Consider the following 22,060-nt stretch of genomic DNA (forward strand, 5'->3'; position numbering starts at 1 on the left):
CATGGGAACCCTGTCAGTTTCTGTAACTTTTCTGTCTGCACCCTGTCCACTGATAACCACAGCATTTCATCTCCAGGCTCTTTTTGACCAATGTCGTTTCCTCTTTCAGAAGTGCCTAGCTGCCACTCCATTTATATGAGGCAAGAAGGCTTCCTGACTCATCCCAGCAGAACAGAAGTTAAGTTCCCCATCATTGAAACCCCTTGTAAATACCATTCAGAATAATCAGACATCCCTAACATGATGTCATTTCATTATATTATTTGGGAAAAATCATTTATGTTCCCTAAGCAATTGAGACTATCTCCAAAGTAAAAAGATGTTTCAAGTAGTGCTGTTTTGTATTGGGTTGTTAACATGAGTCACATGCATAAAAACAACTGAAAAGTGGATTTCTGTGTTCTTTTTTGCCAACAACCACATTCTTTTAAAATAGAACATACGCTTTATAGATTAGCCCACTTTATGAACTCTGCTGAAATATATCTTCAAGGAATAATTGGTTTTGCTTTTACAGATCTAGTCATAGTTTTGGAATAAAACACCATCAATTTAAAGGTTTTCACTGTTAACTGTTCTGGATTTTACATTTTGGGACTCTTTTTTTTTTTTTTTTTTTTTTTGATGGAGTCTCCCTCTATTGCCAGGCTGGAGTCAGTGGCGCAATCATGGCTCACTGAAACCTCTGCCTCCTGGGTTCAGGTTATTCTCCTGCCTCAGCCTCCAGAGTAGCTGGGACTACAGATACACACTACCATGCCCAGCTAATTTTTGTGTTTTTAGTAGAGACTGGGTTTCACCACATTGGCCAGGCTGGTCTGGAACTCTTGACCTCGTGACCCGCCCATCTCGGCCTCCCAAAGTGCTGGGATTACAGGGTTGAGCCACAGCGCCCAGCCCTGGACAAATAATTTATATGAATGAGATTTCACCTAGGAGGCCTGGAGAAGCAGTTTCCTTTTGGATAGGCTTGTTGTAACCGTGGTAGGAAAGCTTGGCCTCTAGGGGACTTTGATACCTAAAAAGGAATGGTAAAAATGATTTCCTCTGGATATTATCCTCAGTAAAGGATTTCTGAAATATATGCATGGTTTGTAACCTACACACTCCATGTGTCTTTAATAAGATTGACTTGGATGCATCATTTTAGGCTTGATCTAATATTGGTTATTTTGTATAAATGAAATTAGTAGAATTTTAAAGGGCAGTATTAGATGGTAAATATAAAATATATGAAATTAAAAGTTTCACACAAATGCAATGTAATTATTGTTGCTTCTGTTGTTAATATTATATACTGACCATAGAGAGCAATACATTTGAGAAATAAAAGTAAACTCTTACGAAATTTATTCCTGGTAATTAAAGATAGCAACAACAAAAATTCACAGCAGAGTATATTTTGGAGAGGAAATTATTATGAAAAGCTGTTGATTTATTTTACAACTTTTTCTGTGGACTTAGTTGTGTTACAGCAAAAAAAAAAAAAAAAAAGGGAAACTTGCTTTTCCTCTTATCTTGCTAATTGAGTACAGGAAGGTTAACCCATCTAAATATTTCCACAAGAAAGTAAGGGGATAAAATAAATCTGTCTCAGAGCATCAGAGAATAATGTAAAGTAAATAGCAGTAATTCACCTTGCTTTCTCACTTTTTCATTGAACAATAAAATTTAGATGAATCTGAAAAAGAGACAAGATATTATAAATCCTTGCCAGTGTTTATATGAGCTCTGGCTTGGGTTAGCAATAATATAAATAACTAACTTTTATATAAATCACTGTGTACTATCCATCAGTCTAAGCTTGCATATATTAAATCATTTAATCCCTAGGATTAAATCTCTACAGCGACCCTATAACATGGTAGGTGGTGTTACTGTCATTCCTGTTTAATAGATGAGGAAATTGAGGCACAGAGGTTAAATGACTAGGGTCACGGAACTGAAAGGTGGCAGAGTCATTTTTGATCACAATTTTTATGTTAAATTGTTATATTTTTAAGTGTGAGCTTCATTTCTATCACGAATAAATGTATTCCTTTTTCATCCACAGGCTGTATGTTTGAAAAAGGCCCCAGGCAGTTTTATGATGATACCTGTGTTGTCCCAGAAAAATTCGATGGTAGGTTTACACTTTGCTTCAAATTTTGCTTTTTTTAAAAGATGGAGCGATTACCTTCGCCTTTTCTGAAAACCGTGGACATCCCTACCTAAAGATTTCTATGCACATAATTCATCATGCACTTAATTCTAGCTAACGTTGACCTGTTACAATTTATCTCTTTCTTTCCCCTGGTAAAAAAACCTTCTCTTTTGTCTTAGGGGACTGAGTCCATTTTTGGAGAAGTAGCCAAAGAGCATCATTCTTGCTGAGCTCTGTGTAGAGTAAGAGGGGGCTTTCCATTGCTCTGCTGAGCACATGCAGCTTGTTATTCGAGATTTATTGAAAGCTGATCCTGTAATTACAAAGCAGAGCAGAAAGCTGCTACTGTGGATGTACTGATGACTAATGCAACCTCTCTTCTTTTATTGTTCATGAAAAGATGCATTATGGAACACAGGAACAACATAACTGCCCATTTCGTTAGTGATTGTTAGTCCCCCCCTTTTTTTTGTCTGGGGAAGATGTATGTTACTAATGTAACATTGCTTTGTAATTGTTTGAAAGGGAGTTAGGAAAGTATTACCTTTTTAACACCACTTGTTATTGCAATGCAAAGGTCTCAGATGTTAGAAAAGTGTGTCAAGTTAAATAGAATTTACTTTTTTTGACAAAGGCAACAAAAGTTTTCATCTTGAGGAAGCTTGGGTAAAAAGTAAACAGTTAATTGATTTAGTGGTTCTTCACACTTGTCTTCATATTTCCTGCTTTGATTGTTTAACAGGAAACGAGCCAGGGGCCCTCTGATCAGCTGATTGTACAAACTTTGGGGGTCATGGCTATAATGACTTGGGTGCTCCCTGAAGTTTTAAGTTGTTATTATTTAAACAGCAAAGTACACGCTCAGGTTGCTTTTCAATTTCTAATTAGTTGCTTGAAGACTATCCTATGTTCCCTGAGATTTTTGCTAGCTTTACCCTTCTCAGAAGGGTTGGTAAGTCTAGGGAAGATCTGTTTCTTTCTCTTCCCTTTAAAAATTCACTCAAGGTCAAAAAAAAAAAAAAAAAAAAAAAAAAAAGAAAGAAAGAAAAAGAAAAAAAAAGCTCAATAGGAATCACATTTTTGGTTTTATTCTACAATAGATTTTAGTTTTAAGCTTTTCGTATCAGAGGGGTGAATTGTACTATTTAGCAACATTAGCAGAGCATCAGAATTCTTAAAATACAGCTTTTTCTCTTCAGACAACCTATGAGGCCTCTTATTCTTGAAATGACCTTCGTTAGTTTCTTTCATGTTTGGTGAGCTTCATATTTCAGAGATCTTGAAAATTAATAAGGGCTTATAAGGAAGAAAACTGTCTCAAAATTATGGACAGAATTACAATATAATCTGACAGGCCAAGGTCACACTAATATTTAGAGAACTAGCTGACTTGATTATTCCCTTAGATTTTTAAATACTGTTAAATTTTATACGAATAAAACATTTTTTTTTGGAAGATAGTGTTTGTCTTTTATTTTGTAAGTAACGTAGAACAAGAAGAAAGAAAATAGAGGGGGTTATTTTTTCACTGTATATGGTCAGTGTAATCAGTCACATTTATAGGCAGAAGCAATATAGAGACTATAAAATTTCACAATGTTTCACTCTATCTGCATAATTGCTCAGTTACTCCCATAAAAAATAAATTGTAAAACTCAAGGAAAAACTGAGATAAATAAACTGTCATTGAAATCAATATGAAGATACACTTCTGTATTACCCTGTTAAGACCAAAACAACATAATGATTTTTAGCAGCTATTGACTCATACATTTTATATCTTGGTTTAGGCTTTTCAAATGTTGCCCTTTCTATAATAATTTTAAGAGATATATATCTCTCTGCTGACCATGGGTAAGTTTTAAAAAGTATGCGATTTGGTCTGTTTTATAATTCATGCATAGTGTGACATCATAGGCTTAGTATATTTTATCTGAATTGTTTCTTTAGTGGAGAAGAGTAATTTATGCATAAACAATGGTATACTTGCAGGACCCTAGACACTCAGTCCCCAGTGTGAGCAGTTCCACATATTTTTGAGACATGTGTCTGTAGATAGAAGTAAATAATCAGACGTCATAAAACTTTGCATTTTTTATTGTAAAATTAAGGTCACTGACCAGATTTGTACCAGAAGCATTGCAGCACTAGCACCTTTATTGCTGTGCTGTTTAACAGATTTTCACACTAAATATGAATATCAAATAAATGTTAACACCAACTTTTTGTGCTTAAAAATACATACTTACAGAAATCTCTGGTGCATGTATTTTTAAATTGAACTTTCAGAAAAAACAATTGCAAGTTAAATTCAAGTGAATGAAATACAAACAAAAGATAAAGAAAATGAGAGAGAATTTTTGTTTGTTGCCAGTTAAAAAAGTAGTAGCTTCAGTATGAAGCTATGTGATGTTGTGAAGGATGGATAGTACTATGGTTATGCAGTATGCCCTGAATTGCCCACAAGATTTTCCTAATTTATATAAAGTGAAGATTACTTCAGTCAGTTTAGGATACTATTAAATTTGCTTTGGGATATTTGCATTAAAATTTTTGATAGTTCATCACAAGCAGGTAAATAAGGTATTTATAAATGATAGTCTGCAGAATTTAATTTGTATGAATAAAATGCCCAGAGCTTAAGACTGATTATTTCCTCTTCAGTATTGCTTATAGCAGTGGGTAATGGCATTAATAAAAGTAAAGAAGTCTGATGAAATATGATGGTTTTTAAAGAAATCAATTTTTATAAAAGATAATTCCACAATATTTTTGTAAGTAAATGAGGTGCGTCATTCATATTGACCCAGGATTTATTCTGCACCTGTGTTGTATATAGTTATCTGTAAGTCTGTACAGCTTGCTCGTTTATATTCAACCATTTAACCACTTTAAATTCCTCTTTAATAATATATTCAACCATTTAACTATTTTAAATTCCTTTTTAATAATAATAAAGTGGTTGATTGTGGTGTGACCATATTAGTGACTGATTTAATGTAAATTTTATGTAAATAGCATGAGATTGCTAATAATAGAAACTTTAAATTATTTTAATTCAGGGGACATCAAACAGGAGCCAGGAATGTATCGGGAAGGACCAACATACCAACGGCGAGGATCACTTCAGCTCTGGCAGTTTTTGGTAGCTCTTCTGGATGACCCTTCAAATTCTCATTTTATTGCCTGGACTGGTCGAGGCATGGAGTTTAAGCTGATTGAGCCTGAAGAGGTTAGTTTAATAGATTTTAATTAGGACACTCAGACATGTTATAACATGAAGAAACTGATATTTGATTGATACACCAAAAATGTATTCTGAATCATTTTAGGACTTTAGAGAAACTTCCTGAATTAAAAAGTGTGCAAAGATAAAGGCTGTCTACTTTTATAATCACCAATGTGCATATTCCTTTCAGTTGAATACAATCCTACAAAATTGATGTTGGAGAAAATAAACCAGAGCATCGGTTGCACCTTTATTTAGGAATGTCTGGCTTCAGGATTTGTAAAGGAGCATCTAAGTTAAAGAGGCAGGAGGTTTTATGGTCTTTAGGGGAGAAGAACCATGTCTGCTAAAGTCAGCTGGTTTTGGGGATGGAGGGATTATTCTTTCCAATTAGCAATCATTATTTGGACAACCTGGATTTTGTCATGAGGGTTAGAGAGGAGCATTTAGAGACCAAAGTCATGTTCAAAAAGAAGATGGGGTAAAACAACCATGGGGGATAAAGGCATGCAAGGGCAACAATGGAAATTTCTCAGCCCTTAAGTGTCTCTTACAAGACACAGGCCTGTCAGAAACATTTTCCTTGGTTAGTGATGCTTGTTCCAAGTGAGCTGGACTAGCATACTCCATTGGAAGGTTGGGATGAAGTTTACAATGTTGCCATAGCAAATGAGAAATTACTAAAATGAGAAGAGTCTTGATGGAGATGATACTGTATGGAGAAATGAAGGACACTTTCAACTAACTTCAACCGTCCTCTCCTTCCCACTCCCCACATACAAAGGAAGTATTGCTGTGAAGAATTTCTCAGTTCAGTTTTTATTCTTCCCAGGACTAGTTTTAGGCTTAAGGCTACTATTGATGATTTACTATTAGCATAAATCATCAATAGCATTTTTGGACTTCTGATGGAAAGGCAACGTTAATATCAAATTATTGTGTCTTTATTACTAAGGATTCTTTCTGTGCTACAATTAAAATTGACTTCAGTTTTTATCAGCCAAGAAAGCAATGGAAGATTTTTAGCTAAATCCTTAGCTAAATACCTCTGACTGATTATATTAGGTATTGAATCTAAACACTTTAGTAATATTGAAAAATTCAGTAAGTTTAAAAAATATTTGAAATCCAAAGTGATTAAATTTCATATACACTGAACAACCACACCCTTGACTACTGGGTCCATCCGTCTTAAATTTCCTGTCTTTATTAAACCATGTATTCAATTGTAATCAGATAATATGCCCTAATTTGATGTCCAGAAGATAAGATTACATAATTGAAGATTTAAAAGATTATCTGACTCAAGAATGTACTGAAAGTATGACATAAGAGGCACTGGTTAGAACAATTAAGTCTCCTTCAGTTTGTATCAATATTTTAGTAGCACCAGGTGGTAGTTTTGCAGTATCTCCCTTGCCCCATACCAAGCACACACATACAGATTATAGAATCTGAAAATTCTCATTACGTAGGATGATGTTTGGGTGTTTGAATGCTGTAGTGTGTTTAAAACTTAGCTGTCAAAGATTAGTCTTTTCATTGATATACTTAAATGATGTAAGTGAAAGAACCACAAAAATGTGAAGCACTAAAAAATTGAGACTAGAAACATTTAACAGAGTAATTTAAAAGCCTTTCACATAATGGGAGTGTGTGCTTTTCACCTCATGGAAGATGTTAATCACTGCAAGAGTTGGTTCATGCTGGAACCGAGCACATTCAACAGGGATTTGTATCAGTTAAACAGTTACTTCCCTCCACCTGTGATTACAATAAACTGAGCAGAGGGGTGTTTTTTTTTGTTTGTTTGTTTTTTGGTTCTTGCCATATATATTCAGATAGGAAAAAATGACTGAATTATGCCAGTATTTCTGATCCACTCAGAACAACAATTCTTTTGCAAATGATTAACCTTTTTATATAGCAGCTGTTGACTTTTATGATGTTCAGATTTGAATAAGTAGGAGATTTGACCAGATGACCATTACGTTTCATCAAATTCTGAGTTACAGAGGTTTTTAAATGCAGGGAAGAAGTAAATTACATCTGTACTATACAACAAACTGACATCTAGATAACTTTTCTGTAGCAGCCTCATAAAGTTAAAAAGGGGCTGGTTAATTCAGAGTCAGTAGAGCATTTCCAAATAATAACTAACTCAATGGGAATTGCGCAATAAGCACTGCGAATGTCTCCTAAGGCTTTTTGTTCAAAATGAAACATCCCATATCTGATTGCTGCATTGCTGACTGTTGCAATTACTTCCATCAGGCAATGTCTGTAGGGTCTTGTTTAAATTTCTTCTTTGGAAAGGGTTTGTGAAATTTCTTTAGTCTGTGTGGCCTGTGGTCACCCTGTTCCCTCTACTGCCCAGCAGCTCATTGGGTGCCTTTTCACAGTCGGTGAAAGACGTCTCTGAAGCCATCTTGTTGAAATTACTGATGGGTTTCATTTCCTTTTATTTTTACTTTTATTTATTTTTTTTTTTTTGGAGCCCGTCTCACTTTGTCACCAGGCGCCAGGCTGGATCTGGAGTGCAGTGGCGCTATCTCAGCCCACTGCAACCTCTGCCTCCCAGGTTCAAGCAATTCTCCTGCCTCACCCTCCGGAATAGCTGGGACTACAGGCGCATGCCACCACCCCCAGCTAATTTTGGTATTTTAGTAGAGACGGCGTTTCACTATGCCGGCCAAGATGGTCTCCATCTCTTTACCTAGTGATCCACCCGCCTCCGCCTCCCAACGAGCTAGGATTACAGGCGTGAGCCACCGGCCCGGCCTGGGTTTCATTTCTTTGTATTTCAGTTCAAAATGATATTGAGTGAGACTCCAGGCCTGCACAGATTATCTGCTCAATGTGTTCTGGGTAACATTCGAAAACACATAATCTTTAATATCTCTTTTTCTGAGATATTTGAGATAATGAAATATTATTTTTGAATTAATCATGACTCCTAGGCAATTGTTCCAGGAAACAGTTTTTTTCTTTTTGAGGCGAAGTTTCGGTCTGTCACCCAGGCTGGGGTGCAGTGGTGCGATCTCCGTTCGCTGCAACCTCCACCTCCCAGATTCTCCTGCCTCAGCCTCCCTAGTAGCTGGGACTACAGGTGAGCACCACCGTACTTGGCTAATTTTTGTATTTTTAGTAGAGGTGGGGTTTCATCATGGCGGTGGATTGCTTGAGGTCAGGAGTTTGAGACCAGCCTGGCCTGTATAGTTAAAACCCCACCTCTACAAAATATACTCATGATGCTGAGAATGAATCCGCATGATAAGCATCAAACGCCATTTGCGATATGTTTAAAAATCATATTTCTCTCCCCAGAGACATCCACAACATTGTCTTAGAGTTGTTGTGAGGATTTTATTTTCTAGGTACATCCTGATGAGTTTCTAGAAAATAATCATTTATAAATGAATTCAGAAATCATTGTTTAAGGGATACCAATACTTTATTTTCACATCCCCTCCAAGTTTGCATGCTCTTCCGCTGCTATGCCTACTAAGGGTTTATTGATATCCATAGTTAGGTTTTTGAATGAGATTTTCTTTAAAAAATGCTTTCATTTCTTATTGCCCCCCACCACCCTCCTCCCTGCTTCAATTCCCTATTGCTCAGAAGATTTATGTTAAAATGAAGTTTATCTTTGGAGAATTAAGATGTACCTGCCACTGTGATTGTCTGCTGGGATATGTAATGTTGTCCCTGTTATATCACATCTCTCTACTCTTTAAAAAGCATACTGATGCATGTGGTGAAAGTACTTTATGTCTTCATTCAGAGAATAAAAGTTACTGAGAGAAAATCGCTAGGATTGGTATTTTTACAGGTAGTAAAAAACAAGCCTGGAGAAAGGTTATTACTAACAAAGAAGGGAGACAGAATGATCTTTTAGAAAAGCATTCTATTTTAGTATATATGACATAGCAACAACTTGGAATTTTATGGAAATGAAGGTGCTCCCTAGCCCTATTAGATCATGCCCTCTTGGGGTTGCCTAGGCTTGCATGGCAGCCACAGTTTCTGCTCAGACTAATAAAAAGTGGAAATTAATGAGTGAGTGACCTTAGCTGGGGTAGCAAAAGCAAGCTACCCTATTCTGTGTAATGCTTTTACTAGCCTGGGGTGGTGATGAGGTAGGGATATGTATAAACACATTGAGAAGAGATGATTTTTTTCAAAGCACTACTGAAGAACTCTATCTTAATACATTGCTCCTCCAAAGCCACATCATAAAAAGCTCTGAGATTTTTTACTAAACAGCAAAGTAGACATTCTGCTTTAGAGATTTTTGTTTGTAGACTCATATACATGGTGACCTTTTCTGCTTCCTTCTTATTTTTAGCATCCAATTACTGTTCTCTAAATCAATGCATAATTCACCAGTTTAATATTGCCCACAATTTTATTCTGCTGATCCTTTAGGCAATAAAAATTATTTGCAGTTTGGTTTATTAATTGGTATAGTGTTTCCTCTGTTATACACATTGTCACTTGTTCACTTTCTATAGTATTGAGAAGGGTATCTTTTTTCCTTTGGTTTATCATAACCTCAGTAAACACCTTTACAAGGAGATCACTAAGCTGCTCTTTATAGTATATCTCAAAATGAGAAACTTCGTGATTTTGGTGAAGTGTAGCCTGTTGTAAAAACATTCCCTTATTTCCATATAATTTTGTATCCAAAACAATAGTAACAAAGAATTCTATTGTAGCATTTCAGAATGATCACTGCCCACCTGGTTTAAAATGCAAACCAGGCCAGACACAGTGGCTCACACCTGTAATCCTAAAACTTTGGGAGTCCGAGACGGGTGGATCACCTCAGGTCAGGAGTTCAAGACCATCCTGGCCAACATGGTGAAACCCCATCTCTACTTAAAGCATAAAAATTAGCCAGGTCTGTAATTCTAGCTACTCGAGAGACCGAGGTGTAGGAGACTTGCTTGAACCTGGGAGGTGGAGGTTGCAGTGAGCCAAGATCGTGCCACTGCATTCCCAGCCTGGGCGACAGAGTGAGACTCCATCTCAAAAAAAGAAAAAAGCAAACCAGGACACAGGAAATCAGATGATGGTAGCTTTTGCTACTTTACTTATATCCTTGACTTGAACATTATTTTGTGGGTTTGGAAGTAGTTAACTAATTAACCAATTTTTATGAAACATGCTGATAAGTTAACACTTAACACTACAATGTAATTCTCTTTTGGTGGCAGGTGGCCCGACGTTGGGGCATTCAAAAAAACAGGCCCGCTATGAACTATGATAAACTTAGCCGTTCACTCCGCTATTACTATGAGAAAGGAATTATGCAAAAGGTGAGCAGCTAATACAGCATTAAAATTCCCTGAAATGTTGCATGTTAATCTGCATGTCATACTTTAAATGCCACATATCATTGCATTGCTGAAGCAAGGTTTTCAGTCATTTTAACAAATGTTTAGCTCTTGGTTTTGGTATTAAAAGCCTTTCTAGGTAAAAATGCATAGACATTGTAGACAAATGTGTAGTGATATTATATACAACTAACAGGCTTTCTGGAAGTTCCTACTTTGCTGCACATGGTTAAAAAGGATTGTTTTAGTATTAATATTACATGTATCTTCAGAAGTTTTTCTTCTGCACTGTCCACAGTTTATGCTTTTGTTTACAGCAATAAAGAATCTTAGACTAAATTCTTACTTTTTTTCCTTGTTTTGATTCTTAAAACATTCAGACATTTAATTTTCTCCTTTGTAGAAACATTTTTTTCCTTGCCTCACTTCTTGCCTAGTTTTATCTGATACTTTGACATCCTAAGCCATTTATTAAAAATGAATATTTGATCTTATTTGGCTTGTGGAAGATTAATATATTTTATTTTAAATGAGCTTCCCAAAATATTTGAAAGTAGCTTTTTTTTTTTTGAGACAGACTCTAGCTCTGTTGCCCAGGGTGGAGTTCAGTGGCATGATCTTAGCTTACTGCAACCTCTGCCTGCCAGGCTCAAGCAGTTCTCCTGCGACACTGGCGTGTGCCACCACGCCCAGCTAATTTATGTATTTTTAGTAGAGACATGGTTTCACCATATTGGCCAGGCTGGTCTTGAACTTCTGACCTGAGGTGAGCTGCCTGCCTTGGCCTCCAAAGGGCTGGGATTACAGGCATGAGTCAATGCGGCCAGCCAAAGTAGCTTTTTAGAAAAGAGTAGAGATAAAACAAGTGAATTACACTTAAAATAAAATATATAATTTTTGAAGAAAGCAATAAATCAATGAATGAAGGTAAAACGTGGATATTCGTTATCACGCCCTTTAGCTTTGTGTGTGTACAAAAATCTAATTGCCTTGACTATGAACCAAGTTTATGATTTATCTATTGTGAACATTACATTTTTATTCTGTATCATTTGTTTATTTTAGGGTTGGTAAACGTAGTTACATGTTATAGATGGTGGCATATTTTCTTGTCATCACAGTTATGCTGAGAAAAACTAGATTAGTTGCTACATGAAGCTTATTAGAGCAGCGAAAAATAGCACTGTTGACTTTCCTAGAACATAGAGAATCAATGCGCTAGAATTTACTGGCTCAGAAGTTAGAACTTCCATGATCCTTAAGAGAAAAGGCTGACTTCAATTTTCAGTTGCTTCCTGGGGTTTCTGAATCACACCTTCAAAATATGTAACGGGTTGCTACCTTCTCCTCCTGTCTTTTTCATCTCAACTCTGGGGTCATTTTTAATTCCTCCCTTTTCCCTCACCTACCTTTTTGTAGTCAGATCCTTTTAAATACATTCCATTCCTTTCTTTTCACCACCGTCTTCCTAATGCAGGGGCACATCACCTGGGCTGTCACAGATGGTGCTCAGCAGTTTCCCTGGGCAGTACTGCACAGTAGTAGAAAATAATGCAGTCAGGAACTGGGTTTGAATGCTAGCCTCTCACCAGATTACATTCTTGAGCAGATTCTCTTCCTAGTAAATGGTGATATTCTTACCTCATTAAAGTTGCTGTGATTATTAAACAAAATAATGTACTTGAGATACTTTACATTGAACCTGGCACAATAAGAGTCTCCAATAAAGGGTAGCTCTTAGCGCATCTCACATCCTGGAGTCAGTGTAAGCCAAGGCATATTTGGCATATCTCTCTTGACCATTAAGTCTCTTATTAAAGGGAGCATTCTCAAAGAACTAAAAATTACTATGAGATCCCTAACGACACCTTAGCTTTTAGATACAGTGGTAGACAGGGTATCTCTAGGCTGTCATGCCTGGACTTAAATATTCTCAAATGTGTTCAAACTTATTGCTAGTATCTCCGCTTCCTCATTCTCCTTTATTCATCCTTGTATCCCATATCACATTTATACATAGTTTCTTTTAATAAGTTAAAAAGGCAAAGTGCTATGACATAGATACTGAATGATGGGTTAAAATATTGTTGCTCCTCAAATTTTTCCACAATTGGCTGTAATTGTTAGAGGAAACTATTCACAACCCGTTTATTAGCAAATAAAGGAAAGTGCAGTGTGATACACCTTTTGGGGTATCACTGTATCGTGTAAGAAAGGGCAAGCTGTTTAATGGACATGCAGTAGTTCAGGGCTACTGTATTTGTAACTAGCACAACAATCAAGGCCCCTTACAATTTTTATGGCTATACTTAACCTTCTCCTTCACGATCTTCTTTCTGTTCCTTGCCATACCCCTGACTCCCTGAATGCATCGCTCACATTCTTTACTTTTAAAAATTTATTTATTTACTTATTTAGAGCAAGAGTCTCACTATGTTGCCCAGGCTGGCCCTGAACTCCTGGGCTCAAGCAGTCCTCCTGCCTCACCCTCCTGAGTAGCTAGGCCTGCATCACTGCACCCAGCTTACTACATTCTCACATGTGTACCATTCTGGTGTTCGAATGTATTCTAGCATAGTCATTCAGAGGAAAACTTTGCTATCCTTTTTTAAATAGCAAAAACTATGATGTTGAATTATATATTTTAACGTGTAGTAGAAGATATTTATATGGCCCTATTTGCTCATTGACTTAAAACTTTTTGGGCATAGGCCGGGTGTGATGGCTCATACCTGTAATCCTAGCACTTTGGGAGGCTGAGACAGGCGGATCGCCTGAGCTCAGGAGTTTGAGACCAGCCTGGCTAACACGGTGAAACCCCATCTCTACTAAAACACAAAAGATTAGCCGGGCATGGTGGCAGGCACATGTAGTCCCAGCTACTCTAGAGGCTGAGGCAGGAGAATTGCTAGAATGCAGGAGGTGGAGGTTGCAGTGAGCAGAGATTGTGCAACTGCACTCCAGCCTGGGCAACAGAGCAAGACTTCGTCTCTTAAAAAAAAAAAAAAAAAAAAAACACGTTGTGAGCATATGTGGTGTATGTAACATAAAAAATAGAAGATTAGAGAAAAATAAAAATAACTTACATCTAAACATGTTAAAAAAATTGAAAACTGGTCATTAATTTTAGTAATTACAGAAGAAGTAAGAAACAATGAAATAGTGTATATTTACCTTACAGACAATGCCTATGTGTACTTATATTTAAAAATTCGGAAATGCCTAGAACGGTATATACCAATATGTTCATGGTGATTATATTCTGGATGATGTAATTACAGATCCTTCTTATTTTAACTTAGTCACTAATTTCTAAGTTATCATCCGGTATCCCCATATTACTTCTGAAATTTTAAATGATAAAACATAATTTAAATTCCCAGCCATTGAAAGCACAGCTCTAAAGCTATCTTCTTCTTTACTTTTGATTTATGTCCCTTGAAAAATGCCTGTTTTTTACTGTCTGTCTTAGTGTTGCAGTTTGCCTGTACTTAATGTACAGCATTTTTTACGTTAGTAATTGTATTAATAATAATGGAAGACCTTCGTTGGGATCCCTTGTTCTAAACTCAGTAGTGTTTAACCTAGTCCAAAAAATGAAGTAGTAACCCTAAAAATGTTTATTCAAAAGGAATGCAGAAGGAAGCAGGAAAGGCAGAGTTCTTAAGAGATTGTATAATCTTGATTGCATGTTATACATTTTAATTCATTTGTTACATAATTTCTAAGTATAGCCAATGGCAACCCATCAAAGTCCAATACAAAGCAAATGTCTCTTACTCCACAGCTCCGAACAAAGCAAAGCGCATTATAAAACACTCAGAGGTATGCAGGCCATTTATTTTATTTTTTTCTCAAAATACTTTGAACAAAGAAAAAATAAAGGAAAACTAGAATTTATTACCTCATCTTTGTTCCTGATACTGCCTATGGTCATTTTATCATTTCGCCATTAAGATCCTAATTTCTTTTGTATAAAGGACTAAAGTAAATAAATGTATGCCAGACTTCTCTGTTTATACCACAGTGCTCTGTGCTGGAGACTTCCATCCCAACCTCACATAAAAGAAATGCCGCTTTCTAAGGCGCCATTTCTGTCTTCATTTCACAGAAAAGGCCCCTGAGAGATAGTCTAAGAAACAGGTCCAAATTCATAAAAACTTCTAATATTCATTTCTTCAAACCTAGGAACATTGAGATTATTTGAATTCTCTAAAGTGGTTCCTCTGACTTAAATTCCGGGCAAAAGAAAAAAAAAAGTTCTAGACCGGGCTCGGTGGCTCACACCTGTAATCCCAGCACTTTAGGAATCCAAGGCCGGTCGATCACGAGGTCAGAAGTTCAAGACCAGCCTGAAAAACATGATGAAACCCCGTCTCTACTAAAAATGCAACAATTAGCCAGGCGTGGTATTGCCTGCCTATAATCCCAGCTACTCAGGAGAATCGCTTGAACCTGGGAGGCAGTGGTTACAGTGAGTCGAGATGGTGTCACTGCACTCCAGCCTGGGTGACAAAGCGACACTCCGCCTCAAAAAAAAAAAAAAAAAAAAGAACGTTCTAAATTTGATTTCAGAGCAGCAGTGTTGATTGACAATTGTTTCTTTTCCGCCAAAGATATAACGATATTTTATAAGCCAGGACACTGTTGACCCATATCAAAATCAGCCATCAAATGCCTTGCCGATACGCAGGAACATGGAGGTGTTGTGTCACCTTCAGCTTTCTAAAATCTCATGCCTTCACACGCCCAAGCAAAGTTACTATCAAAGTTAATACAAACAACTGTCTTCATCCACTCACCCCCTTGGGTTTTGAGAGCATCTCAGCGTTATTTGTTTCACTCAATTGCTTATAATTTTCTAGGGAAGCATTACTCTTTAGAATTTAAGTTCGGGGTATGTCATACTCTAAAAATTATGCTACTTCTTTATTCCAGGCAGTTGTCACATTTCTTTTTCTCATTTCCTCCCTGTGTATTGTGTATTTTAAATTCCTTTCACTGTTTTACACATCTTACTTCAATCTGACACTTTACACACATCCTTAATTCTGTCTAATGCATCTTGCCTTCATTTTTAAAAGTGATGTACCCAAGATGCTGTCCTTTTGATCCATCTTTCATTTAAATAAGGCTATGTATCTTTTCTTTCTTTCTTTTTTTTTAATGTGAAAACACACAGTGCTAATAAAAAAAGTAAAGAATCAATTTACTCTGTGAATCAGTGAATTACTAGTCTAGTCTTATTGGGAATAAAGCACATTTTTCTTTTAAATTTTGAATTCAGTTTTTCTACCATTTCAGATACATAATATTAAAAGAGAGCGTATAGCTTAAAAGTACAAATTTGTAGATATTGCCTTTCAAAAATGCAGAAAATAACTTTCAATATGAAATGCCTGCATTAAATAATTGATTTTTTATTTTTCAAAACAACAATGTAAGTTGACCCCTATATTAAAACAAGCAAATTCCTGTGCTTCCTAGCTGTATCTGGAATGAATCAATTATTCAAGGTCAACATATGGCATTTCCCTTGTCTGAACGTAGCTTATTTGACACAGTAAAGACTTTTTTTTGTTTCCTTATATGTGTACCTGCTATTAGTTGTTTGCCTTTTTGGGACCAGAGTTACTCATCCTTTCTGGTATATTAAACCGTGTTTTTGTTTTTTTCCTTTCCTGTCCTTCCCCGTCTCGTAATGGGGAGAATGGGTTTTTCTCTTCCATGTTATCATCAGGTGGCTGGAGAGAGATATGTCTACAAATTCGTGTGTGATCCAGAAGCCCTTTTCTCCATGGCCTTTCCAGATAATCAGCGCCCACTGCTGAAGACAGACATGGAACGTCACATCAACGAGGAGGACACAGTGCCTCTTTCTCACTTTGATGAGGGCATGGCCTACATGCCGGAAGGGGGCTGCTGCAACCCCCACCCCTACAACGAAGGCTACGTGTATTAACACAAGTGACAGTCACGCCGGGCGTTTTGCGCTTTTCCTTTTTTCTGCAAGATACAGAGAATCGCTGAATCTTTGTTTTGTTTCTGTTGTTTGTATTTTATTTTTAAATAATAATACACAAAAAGGGGCTTTTCCTGTTGCATTATTCTATGGTCTGCCATGGACTGTGCACTTTATTTGAAGGTGGGTGGGAGTAATCTAAACATTTATTCTGTGTAACAGGAAGCTAATGGGTGAATGGGCAGAGGGATTTGGGGATTACTTTTTACTTAGGCTTGGGATGGGGTCCTACAAGTTTTGAGTATGATGAAACTATATCATGTCTATTTGATTTCATAACAACATAAGATAATGTTTATTTTCTCTGGGTATCTATGGTACAGTTAATTTCACGTTGTGTAAATATCCACTTGGAGACTATCTGCCTTGGGCATTTTCCCCTATCATTTCTGAGTCTCTGCAGGTGTACAAAAAAAAAAACCCCAATCTACTGTAAATGGCAGTTTAATTGTTAGAAATGACTGTTTTTGCACCTCTTGTAAAAAGGTATTTAGCAATTGCATTTGCCGTTTGTTGTTTTGTTTTGCTTTATATATGACTTGCAGAGGATAACCATAAAATGGGTAATTCTCTCTGAAGTTGAGTAATCACCATGACTGTAAATGAGGGGCACAATTTTGGACTCTGGCTCCAAACTGAGTCATAGGCCAGTAGCATTACGTGTATCTGGTGCCACCTTGCTGTTTAGATACAAATCATGTTGTCTTTTAAATATTTTGAAACCCATTTCAGTTAAATAATGACACGTCATGGTCCTTTGGAATCTTCACTTCAATGTTAAATCTGGGATCAAAATGAAGCAAAAAATATCTGTCTCCTTTTCACTCCATTCAGTACATAAATACATTATTTAATCAATAAGAATTAACTGTACTAAATCACATATTATGCTGTTCTAGTTACAGCAAGCACTCTTTAAGAAAAATATCCAATACACTAAATAGGTACTATAGTAATTTTTAGACATGGTACCCATTGATATGCATTTAAACCTTTTACTGCTGTGTTATGTTGATAACATATATAAATATTAGATAATGCTAATGCTTCTGCTGCTCTCTTTTCTGTAATACTCTCTTTCATGCTGAATTTACTATGACCATTTATAAGCAATGCAGTTAACTACAGATAGCATTTCAGGACAAAATAGATGACTCAAACCATTTATTGCTTAAAAAATAGCTTACGCCATGCTATAAGCAGCTTTTATGCACATTGACAAATGAAGAGTAAGCTTCAGCTTGCTAAGGGAAACTGTGGAACCTTTTGTAACTTTTGGTGATATGGAAAATTATTTACAAACTATCAAAAAATACGAGGAAGTTGCTGTATGACATAGTGCTGGCACTGATATTATCCATCATCTCTTTTTGGACACTTCTGTAAATGTGATTGGATTGTTTGAAAGCAGATTTAAAGATTTAAAGTTTCAAAGATTTTTGCTTTGTTTTTGTTTTGTATTTGGAGAAAATATTGAAAGTGGTACGTGTTTCATTCCCCTTCAAAAAAACATGAGTAAATGGGAATATAGGATCTCTGAATACCTTTCTAAAAGATTCGGTCAAGGAACATGAATTTTGTTCAGTCTATCGGTAACATTCCAGAAGAACAACTTTTTTAAAGAATCTGTAGAAAAATGCAAAAAAAATTCTAAACACAAAGTCAAAATAAACCTATTATAAAAGCATTTTATGATGAGCATGGAAAAGATTGTTTAAAGATGATCCTCCCCAGCTACCGATTTTCCAAAACTACACAGATCACAGCTCATTTCTCTAAATGAACAGTTATTGAGAAACCCAAACACCAAAATTGCTACTATTCACATTTAATCCTACAAAAAATACTCCAATTTCAAAATATGTATGTAACCTGCGATTTCAATGATTGTTGTTCATATACATCATATATTATTTTGGCCTGTTACGGACCTAAAAAGAAAACTATGCCTTAAAAATCAGAACCTTTTCCTCCTACTATGCGTATGTGGCCATCTACAGCACTTATAATAAAAACAGATGTTAAAATATTCAGCGAAAGTTTTATTGGGAAAATAATTGAGATATATAATTAAGATTTGGTGAAATTGAAGGAGAAAATTTAAGTGAGTCTTTAAATATCTTCTGAATGAAAACTGTATTGAGGATTTATTTTTGTTCCATTTTTTTCTTTTTCCCTTTTCTCCTTTTCTTCTTTTTAATAGTCTAGTTTTAGTCAGTCAGTGAGGAAGAATTGGGCCATGTGTTATCACAAGAGATCAATGGCAAAAATGGTATTCACCATATAACATTTAAGGACAAACTATATGTTTTGCGTTTAAGGTAGTGACTCACTGAACTAAATACATAATTGACCAACATTAAGTGTGTTTCCAATGCAGAAGGGTTGAAAATATTACATTATAAACTCTTTTGAAAAATGTATCTAAAATTTTTTGAAGTTCTGTTTTTATTCCACTTTTTGTTTGGTTGTGTTTTTATGTTTTTATTTTCAGGTAGATTAATAAATCTGGCAGCTGATTTCTGCAAGATTCTTGTGTTTTGAATTTCTAATTGAATTGGCTACTCAAACATAGAAATCACTCTTTAATGATGGAATGTCTTCTTTCAACTTTTATCTTCACTGCTGTTTGCTGTCTCTTGATGATGACATGCTAATACCCAATAGATTAATTGCAACAAACTCTTTTATATCTCAAATAACTAAGGAAAAATAATTTTTCTTAAGTTATGTTCATGAAAGTACTTCAAAATAAAATCCACAAGCTGACAATGCAGAACATTTTTCTCAAATCATAGAAGAATCATGGAGGTCTAGTTTTTTATAGATGCTGTAACAAATTGCCACAACCTCAGTAGTTTACACAAATTTATCTTATAATTCTGGGGGCAGAAGTTCAAAAGAAGCCTTAAGAGACTAAATCCCAGATGGCCATAGGTCTGGTTCCTTCTGGATGTTCCAGGGGAGACTCTTCTAGCTTTCACTTCTAGGGTCAGCATTCCTTGGCTCCTGGGTACATCTCTTGAATATCTGCTTCCATTTCTGCCTGCCTCTTATGAGGACGCTTACGAGTACATTTAGGGGATGCTCAGATAACCCAAGACAATACCTCATCTCAAGATCCTTAATTAATGACTTGTGCCAAGTCCCTTTCACTAGATAAGTTATTCACAGAGCCCAGGGATTAGAACACGGATATAAGGGATGGGATAGGGCTGTTATTCAGACCACCATACAGAGAAGGAAGACTGTAAAAAAGATTCTAATTGACTAACTCAGGAACAATAGCATTCTGCTGCAGGAGCTAGGATTCGAAAGTACTAAAGATCGTTTTTATTTATCACTGAGATATTTTCCCCTTATTCTGCATAAATAAATTTGAAAGCTTGCTATATTAAGTTCATCTATTCCACTAAAATGTCTGCTAGTCACATCAAGCCTGTAGATTATTCAAATCCTTCCCCACCACCAGGAATGCACTATGTAATGGGGGGGAACAAAAACAAGATGCGATAATAATAGTAATAACAGTTAAATTAGTGGTCTAATCCAGATTTTATTTTTTAATATCTTTCTTTTGGCGTTAATGATGGGTTACTACGTGATCTTTTCATTTGCTAGTGATTATTTATTAGGTAATAACAATGTATAAAATATGTCTGTTACTAAAAAGAAAAATTGTAAAAATGAATCAACTTATCTTTATATAACAAGGAAAGAAATATATTGCCAGAAGTTACAGAGTTTTGCCAGATCATGGCGGTTTCTAAAATGAGCCACTTTGTCCATCATGCAGCCTTTTCAGAGCTTATAATGAGAAAACATTACAGAGGAGAAGGTCAGTTGGATGTTTATTGCTTGGAATCTTAGAAAACAAAAACTAAAATTAAAAAATAAGAAGTGAGTAAGCTATTTTCCAGTTGCAATTTGGTATGGAGAAGGGAGGAAACAGAGTTATAAAAAACATACAAATTGGGTAAAAGTGATGGTGGGAAAAATATAAAGAAGGCAAATGTACATATTAAACAATTCTAATCAAAATTGCAAAAATCAAGTTTCAAAAAGATGGTAGTGTTGGACATGATACTAGAAAACTTCACCCAGTTAATTCAGAGCTCAACTAGTACTTTTAGGACTTCCTTTTTTTCATACATGAGACTCACTTAGACGTACTTAAGAAAAAATAACCAGTTTATGGAAAGTATGGTTTAAGAGGAGAATTTGACTAGGCTAGCGGATACCTTTATAGAAATATTAAGGATTTTAGAATGTTCAATTAAAAGTGTATATACTGTAGCTATTGTTTATGGATTCATATGTACGGTAGGGTCTTTTTTGCATATAGACTCCAATATTCTTATTTACTTCCATTCTAAAATTATATTTATGCTTCTATGGGGAAGATAATTTTTAATTCACTTGGTTGTATTAAAATTATACTTATGGTTTGAGAAAACATGCTATGAAAATCGTGATGATAGCAAATTAAATATACTCAAAATTTAAATCTAAAATAAAAGCCCAGAAACTGAAAATATTGGACTGTCGTGATCACTCTGAAAGGTAGCACATCTGAAACTGATAAATGTCATCTAAATTTTTGACTGCCTTCTGATCATCTTATCATTTTTAGTAGCGTACAAACATAGCACTTAAGTAATGTCTTTGTACTACTTTTCCATATATTATTCTCTTTCTGGATAATTTAGGTACCAGGACACCTGATAAATGCTTTTTCAGTTCTATGTTCTAATCTCTTTATACCTTGTTTCACATAAATCCTTCAATAAATAGATCAAGGAGAAATTTGGGGAAGGGAATTAACTAAATTATTTCAGTGACTCCCACGTGCCAGACAGCACAGATATGTGACTTATGTTACTGCCTCAAAATTGCTTGGTTTTGTCTGATGAGAAGCTGAGGCTAATGGCAAACCTAGAATGTCTTTGTGTCAAGATGTTGCGATCACAGGCAAATTATGAACCCTACATTTTTTGTGGAACTTGGACCTAGCTACTTTTCTGATTTAATTTCTAATGATAAAAATATCTATAATAATAATGCACTCTGCTGAAACAGTGTTATTAAAATTTTTTTTACCATTTTTGAATATTCTTTTGTAGAAAAATCTAAAAAGGAAATCAAGCACTATTTAACAGCAACAATAAACTGAGTTTTTTGTTTGTTTTTTTTGTTTGTTTGAGACAGAGTCTTGCTTTGCCACCAGGTGCCAGGCTGGAGTGCAGTGGTGGGATCTCGGCTCATTGCAACCTCCGCCTCCTGGTTTCAAGCAATTCTCCTGCCTCAGCCTCATGAGTAGCTGTGAC

The 22,060-nt window shown here is 35.8% G+C and overlaps 1 protein-coding gene across 4 annotated transcripts in view; it reads left to right on the top strand.

Annotated features, from left to right (window-relative positions):
- ETV1 (ETS variant transcription factor 1) overlaps positions 1-21,268 on the top strand; it is a 97,726-nt gene extending 76,458 nt beyond the window's left edge. For all 4 annotated transcript variants that reach the window (XM_054237225.2, XM_054237224.2, XM_054237227.2 and 1 more), the window contains 5 exons: positions 110-176; positions 2,052-2,122; positions 5,206-5,375; positions 10,592-10,693; positions 16,452-21,268. In XM_054237225.2, coding sequence (XP_054093200.1) covers positions 110-176; positions 2,052-2,122; positions 5,206-5,375; positions 10,592-10,693; positions 16,452-16,673 — 632 coding nt within the window. In that variant the 3' untranslated portion in view covers positions 16,674-21,268. The remainder of the gene's footprint in view (positions 1-109; positions 177-2,051; positions 2,123-5,205; positions 5,376-10,591; positions 10,694-16,451) is intronic.
- The last annotated feature ends 792 nt before the right edge of the window (positions 21,269-22,060 follow it).

Source organism: Callithrix jacchus, chromosome 11 (genome assembly GCF_049354715.1).
Source record: "Callithrix jacchus isolate 240 chromosome 11, calJac240_pri, whole genome shotgun sequence".
Classification (NCBI taxonomy): domain Eukaryota; kingdom Metazoa; phylum Chordata; class Mammalia; order Primates; family Cebidae; genus Callithrix; species Callithrix jacchus.